The sequence below is a fragment of the Podarcis cretensis genome (assembly GCF_951804945.1).
Source record: "Podarcis cretensis genome assembly, chromosome: 1".
Lineage (NCBI taxonomy): Eukaryota > Metazoa > Chordata > Lepidosauria > Squamata > Lacertidae > Podarcis > Podarcis cretensis.
In genome coordinates, this window is record NC_137170.1 from 137,224,308 (window position 1) to 137,231,964 (window position 7,657).

At 43.3% G+C, this 7,657-nt stretch overlaps 1 protein-coding gene across 4 annotated transcripts in view; it reads right to left on the reverse strand.

Annotated features, from left to right (window-relative positions):
* HDAC4 (histone deacetylase 4) overlaps window positions 1-6,146 on the reverse strand; it is a 93,394-nt gene extending 87,248 nt beyond the window's left edge. For 3 of the 4 annotated variants that reach the window (XM_079976827.1, XM_079976826.1, XM_079976829.1), the window contains exon 1: window positions 6,002-6,146. In XM_079976827.1, the coding sequence (XP_079832953.1) occupies window positions 6,002-6,023 (22 nt within the window). In that variant the 5' untranslated portion in view covers window positions 6,024-6,146. The remainder of the gene's footprint in view (window positions 1-6,001) is intronic. The other variant, XM_079976828.1, reaches the window with a different exon arrangement.
* Window positions 6,147-7,657: the final 1,511 nt, after the last annotated feature.

Here is a 7,657-nt window from a genome sequence, read left to right on the forward strand (position 1 = left end):
GTATGTGTGTTTGTTCTTCTTGATGTGTGTGTGCAACAAATATTTAGTCCTGCAGGAGGGGTGTCACTTACAGAAAACAATGAGAACTGGCTTGTAGCAGGTCATCTCTTGCGAACACAGAAATGTAAAAAGCCACACAGTTATGAATACAGCCAAAAAGTCATGTGAGGAATTAAACACGGTACTGTACTATGTTGATCCTTCCATCCAGGCAAGCATATCAGCTTCCCAGACAGAACAATCCCCCTCCTCCTTCCCCCATACACTGTTCTCAGGGGCACATGAGGTGGGAAGCCTCCATTGTGGAAGCAGAAGTCATTTGAATCCTGCTCCGTGGGACTGAGGTTGAGTAAGGAAGAATAGAAGCCTTGATAATAATTAAGAAGTACTACTTTTCTATAAGCAATACTTAACAGTACACCTGCCCCAGATCTGTACTTGCAACACCACCAATACACACAAAGAACTCGTTTCCATCACATCCACGCCAGACTGCATGATTACTACTGTTATCCTTTCCTTCCTCTGTCCTGAAAGTGATGGCTTCATTTATTATTACTATTTATTAAATTTGTATACTGCCCTTCACCCGAAGATCACAACATAAAAATACAAAGTAATTCATGGATGTGGTGAGCATGTTGTCTCAAAACATGAAGAGTGTGCTTTCTTTATCCAAGATACTCATTGCCTTTCAGCTCAACTGCTGAGCAGACATTGGAACAGTGGCTTTCTAAAGGCAATTAAATGTGAGGGAAAGTGCATCCAGGCATGTAGAGCAGATGCCCTTGTCTGAGAGAACAAGATCCATTTTCTATTCATGCCAGAACATTTCCCAGTGCTCTATGCCTTTTAAAAACTTGCCTACTTTCCTGATAGACAGAGTAAGTGAAAAACTGTAATACATTTTTGTTGAAATACGTGTAATACACTAAAATGTAAAGAAATTGTTCCTTCAGCAGATTCCTGAAGAACACAATATTACAGACAACCCATGCATGTTGAATGACAAAAGTCACCTGCCATTATGAAAAAGTTTGAAGTACAGTGGTGCCTCGCAAGACGAAATTAATCCGTTCCGCGAGTCTCTTCGTCTTGCAGTTTTTTCGTCTTGCGAAGCACAGCTATTAGCGGCTTAGCGGCTTAGAAAAAGGGGGGGAGGGAAAAAACTCGCAAGAACTCGCAAGACGTTTCGTCTTGCGAAGCAAGCCCATAGGGAAATTCGTCTTGCGAAGCACCTCAAAAGACGGAAAACTCTTTCGTCTAGCGAATTTTTTGTCTTGCGAGGCATTCGTCTTGTGGGGCACCACTGTACTAGCTTTACTCAAAATAATTCAACTGTTTGTCAGCGGCTGGAAGACATTATACAGCCAAATCACAATCCCAAACATTGATAAATATTTTTGTACTGCAAATGCACATTGGGAGGCAGCAATTTGGGAGAGATATTAAATGAAAAGGATGCTTATCCCCATGAAACATCCCGAACAAATGCCAAGGATACAGCTGCTTTTCTGCAAGCAAGGGTTCCAGATCAGTTTCCAAAGCAAACATGTGAAGATGACACAGTTTGGAAGCACATCTTAGTAATGTAAAGGTTTGAATATACAGTGGTGCCCCGCAAGACGAACGCCTCGCAAGATGGAAAACCCGCTAGACGAAAGGGTTTTCCGTTTTGGAGGTGCTTCGCAAAACGAATTTCCCTATGGGCTTGCTTCGCAAGACGAAAATGTCTTGCGAGTTCCTGCAGGGTTTTTTCCCTTTTTTCCCCCTTTTCCTAAGCCCTAAGCCGCTTATCAGCTGATCCACTGATAAGCCGCTTATCAGCTGATCCGCTAAAAGCCACTAAACCGCTAATAGTGCTAATCCGCTAAGCTATCAATGGGCTTGCTTCGCAAGACGAAAAAACCGCTATACGAAGAGCTTCACGGAACGGATTAATTTCATCTTGCGAGGCACCACTGTACCCTCTTGGCGTGGTGCTCTGCACAGTTAGAAAAATCATTTATGAGTCTTCAGTCCAAATCCTGAAATGCTTCACATCTTCTGAAGAGTAATGGTCTCTTCCATGCCCTGAATTTGCCCAGCATCCGGCCTACCACACTGGCCAGCCAAATGCATCACAAAAACAGCAGGTGGATGTCGAGAAACAGAATATCACCATCCGTTGCTCTGGACTTGCGAGACATTTCCAAAATGCCATGCAACCAGCAATGTCCTCACTCTTCCCTCATAGTTCGAGAATAAGGAGGTGAGCAGAGTGAGAAACTCAGATACCTAAGCTACTTCCCAAATTGCCCCTTAAACCTAGGTTACAGCTATTGCAAAGCTGAAAATGAATTGTATATATTGTTAACACAATAAAATTCAAAAAGCGTAATGTGGTTTCCCACTTTTTTAGCTTCTGTTTTGATTCCCATTGGTTATTTCAGGTGTATTTTGTGGCCTTTTGAAAAACAGAAGCAATTAATATTTCCAAAAAGAAAGCATCAAAAGTATCCCAAACTATACCATTGTATTTTGGGCAAATTAATCCAGAGTAACTACCATTTCCTGATTCCGTACTAACAACAGCACACACACAGGCGTGTTGAGTTGGGCCCAACATTAGGGAGGCTGTCACATGCCTCACCCCCACCCCAGTCCAGCCAGGCCTGCTGGGACGCATGGGCGTCCCTTTGAGGAGCACCAGAGCGCCTTCCCAGAAAGCGCTCTGGTGATCGCAGCAGTGTGCGGGGAGGGTGAAAAATGCCCTCCACGCCTCCTGCACCCACCTGGTGGGCCAGCACTTGCCTGAGAATGCTGCCTCAGAAACACCGTCTCATGGCGCTGCCCAGCGGACCTGACCCAGGAGCTCCCTCGCACCTGCAACCCTGTACAGACAAGGGGGGGAGCACGGCAATGCTACTGCTGCAGCCTCTCCTCCACTGGGCCAGACCTGACTCAGGAGCAGAGCTGAGGCTGGGCTCGAGGGCTTGCCTGGGGGCAGCGGGGGATTGTTGGAGGGCCTCAGCTCCCTGCCTACAAATACTGAGGGGGCTACTATAGCTGGTGCTCCTGCCAACACATATTACAAGCCTGCACAACTGATGGCAGAGACACCCACCTTGAGTGTCCAGTTTGGTGTCCCTCAATCCCCCCACTCCAACATTTGTTTTGTTTTTAAGCACCACTGTGAGAGTCTAAGGTAAATAACACTTTATTATATTTTAGTATATATGCTGCCAAAGCAAGCATGGTAAATAACACTCTAAAATGCACTACAAGCAGTGACCGTTTTAGGCATGTCCTATATGTGTGTATGGGGACGCGGTTGGCGCTGTGGGTTAAACCACAGAGCCTAGGACTTGCCCATCAGAAGGTCGGCGGTTCGAATCCCCGCGATGGGGTGAGCTCCCATTGCTCGGTCCCTGCTCCTGCCAGCCTAGCAGTTTGAAAGCACGTCAAAGTGCAAAGTAGATTAATAGGTACCGCTCCGGCGGGAAGGTAAATGGCGTTTCCGTGCGCTGCTCTGGTTCACCAGAAGCAGCTTAGTCATGCTGGCCACATGACCCGGAAGCTGTACGCCGGCTTCCTCGGCCAATAAAGCGAGATGAGCACCGCAACCCCAGAGTCGGTCACAACTGGACCTAATGTTCAGGGGTCCCTTTACCTTTATATGTGTATGACCAAGCAGACGCACTGAACCCAGAAGTGACCCAAAAATCACAAAATAGGGTGGGGCAGGGCAGGAGTGGGGTTTTTGCAGGTTTTTACAATAGATTTTCAAATATATGTGATTTCACTTAAACGCATGGTGCCTTGGAACTATGACGGAGTTTGAGGCTCAACGCCACTGATAATACTCCCTAGTGGTTTATTAGAACACCACAAGTAAAACATGATGGTACAGGTCCAGTAAGGAAAGCATCTCAGGATGCTTAGTACTGACAGAAACAGCGTGTTGTTGTTTTTTTTAAAAAAAAATACATACTTCAATGGCGCACAATACTTTGTGCCCCAGATTTTCAAGTTTTAAAAATCAGTCATAACCTTTATGAAAGAATATTAACTTGCAATCTCCAATAATGTTTCTCTGGAATAAAAAAGCTTTTGTAGTTAAGATAAAACGGAAGTATGGTACCCTCAGTGTGGTGACCTCTGACATCAGAATGAACAGAGAGCACCAATATCTGAGGTTATTTTAAAAGCAGCAAGAAAAGGGCAATAATTCAACTTTTATTTCAACCTGAATTCATTTCAGGACAAAACAACCAGCTACTACTAATTTATATTTACTTCCCAAATGTGAAAATTATATTTTACTGCATGGGACTTCAATATAAATAAAAAGTATATGAATAGCCCTTGAGGATATCTAAAGTTCAAAATAGCAACACGGCAGTCAAAGTAAGTGGAGGAAAAGTTAACTCCTCCACACTATCAAAATACAGAGAATAAAACAATTCATTATTTTATGATAGCATTCACAGAACTATTAACATTTTCATCTGTTATTACTGGTGGCTAGCACATTAGCACATAAAAATCACTACATCCTGTTTCTGAACCCAATACTACTACATGGGTGGTGTTTTTTGGTCACATCTATGCAGGACAAAATGTAGAGGCCTCTTTCATGCAAACATCTTATCATAACGTGTCATCTCCACAAGATTGCATTGAGTAGCTAAACACACAGCAATTTGTGTTAATTAAAGCACAGAAGATACACTACGGGGGGGGGGTAGCAAAAATGTCACAGACCAAGATATACATAAGACTGTCAATATGTGGTAACTTCCTAGCCATTAAAGGAGCAATTATATAAAAAATTGGGAGTTCAGAACTCCAAGTTTTGCAAAGTCCAGGTTTTGAAAAGAGCATGTACCCACATGATGAAAGCCTGGAAAGGCCCAAGCTGAGGGATGTGCTGAGAAACTTGAGAGACTGAAGCTGGCACAGGCTCAAAGAACAGGAACATCAGTGAAAAGAGGCCCGAAATACACAGAATCAGCACAAAGCAAAGTTTTGGGGGAGACAAGTGTGCATGCTTAATTCCCAGCCCTCGGATCACAGTAAGTAGAAGGCACAGGGGCTGGAGGTATGAGATGCCACCCCAAGTCTAGCTGGTTTGCACAAAGCTAGAGCAAGAGCTGGCCAAGCTGGCCCAGTTGAAGCACACTGAAGGCTGTAATACAAGATGCACTCCAGTGTCCCAATACTTTGGGGGCAGCAGATTCTGTAAGTCAGCTAGAGAAAGCCTATCCAGCCCCTGTAGGAAGTTTTGAAGACATGGCTCCTTTAATTCTAGGCATCTTCCTAAGTTTCTGTTTGTGGAAGCTTTATAAATCCTTACAGAACACTTAGTCATACTTCTCCAAAGGTAAAGGGTAATGATAATGGGACAGTTAAGTCCCATACAAAAGTGATTATGGGGTGCAGCACGCATCTCAATTTTCAGGCCAAGGGAGACGGCGTTTGTCCAGAGACAGCTTCCCGGGTCATGTGGCCAGCAGGACTAAACCGCTTCTGGCACAATGGGACACCGTGACAAGTGCCAGAGCACATGGAAATGCTGTTTACCTTCCTGCTGCAGCAGTACCTATTTATCTACAGTTGCACTGATATGCTTTCAAACTGCTAGGTTGGCAGAAGCTGGTATCAGAAGGGAATGGGGTAGATCTTGCAATTTACCAGGGACAACTACAATGACCCACTGCTTCAGCTTCCACCAACATCTACCCCCACTACTTTAAAACTCTTCAGAATTCCTCAAATTCTTCCATTTGTCATTTTCACCCAGAGTACCCTGTTAGACTTCTCTATTCATACCTGGTCCCAGATCCTGCTACATGTCTAACACCCCTCGTTCTTTGCAAGATCCTGATTAAAATTCAGAGACGGTAGGTTTCCTAACTTGCTCCATATTGTGTACGTAGCCTTAAAACTCACATCATCTATCACTTCTGGTTTCCCATGGTAACATTTTGTTCTAGAAAGAAAGGATTTTTGACCTTACCTGAATGGCTTTGAGAACTCATTGCTAGCAGAATTTAAACAAGTGTGAGAAAAAGAGGCTAGCTTCTGAACAGACAACAGTTCTGGAGAGCTTCAGTGCTCCGATGGAACATAGGACGTAAATTCAGGAGGAAACACATTCATAGCCACCAGATAAATTCCAGATCAGAAAGACATTCTATGTTGTGAAGCAATGCAATCCAGCAAGACGGTAGACTACTCAAGTTGTTTTCAAAACGTAATCCTGTAAAGAAAAAATGTCAAATGAATTTGGTTTCTTACATACAGTGTTCATGCTTCCCATACTTTACTGCTTGTTATCATCTTACATTTTAAGACACAACATATCATGATATACCCCTATGCACCTCTCCCAGCATTTCTCCTTTTGCCTTATCTCACTCCCACTGTGCAGTCATTTTTCAGGGCAACAGGAAAGGGTTTTTTTAATAAATGAATCAAACAGAAAGTCTCAGCTGTTCGCCTATCAAGCAGCACTGGTTGAAATACAGGTTTTTAGCTAAATTCAGATATTAATTGTGCACATATGCTGACTTGGCCTCCCAATTTAGGGAGAATCTGCTGCTCCAGACACTCTAAGCAGAAGGCCTATTTTATGTTTTCCCTTCAACCCTCCTCCACCCCACCCTGGTGCCTCTCAAACTACTGTTACCCATCACCTGTAATTTCTCCTCCCCTTCTCTTTTCAGTTAACTTTTATCTTATCCCTTCTCCCAACAGAATATTAAAATCATGAGAAAATATCAAACATTAAAAACTTCCCTAAACAGGGCTGCCTTCAGATGTCTTCTAAAAGTCAGATAGTTATTCATTTCCTTGTCATCTGATGGGAGGGCGTTCCACAGGGCAGATGCCACCACCGAGAAGGTGTACTTAGTTTTTCACACATGGCTTCTCCCATCTTGGTTTTATTTTTGTTAAATAAATCTTGACACAGTGTAATATGTCCTGTGTTGTTCATCTGAGGTTGTATTGTAAGACTTGTTAAGAAACAGATGATTGTTATTATGTCCTGTAAAACCACAGAATTCAAAGAGGGTATACTTTCTTTTTTCCATAGCAATCTCAGACTCAAAATATAAAAATTAAAAAGACTATGCAAATCTAGAAGGTTGCCTTGCACTAATTTTGACTGCACCAAAATCCAGCTAAAACTTAATCTCTTCTTGCTGGGTGGCATTTTGGATTTCCAAATGTAGCACAGTGAACGTTGCCATAGCTACAGTGGAATTCTACCATAACTACTGCCTTGCAATGGCTTGATGCCTGTATACAAGCAGCTGAGCTTACTTAATTCACCACCCTTTTAAGACTCAAAAACAGCAACCTGTTTTTGATCCTGGGTTTTTCTCCCCAGTTTTTTCGTAGCAGAAGCTCCCTCAACAAAGTGTGTTACCAATGTAAATAAATGCAGAGCAAAGAATGGAGCACTCATTCATCCCAGAAACCACACTACACCCATGTACCTGGGAGCAAGCCCCATTGAATTCATAAGAAATTACGGTACTTCCAAAAAGAGGTGTATAGGATTGCACAGTAAACATAAAAGGAGCAATGGCACTTAAGCTCCAAAATCCAGGGAAGGGAGATACAAGGAACCAAAGACACTGGAAAATATGGGAGGGGGTCCTCCATT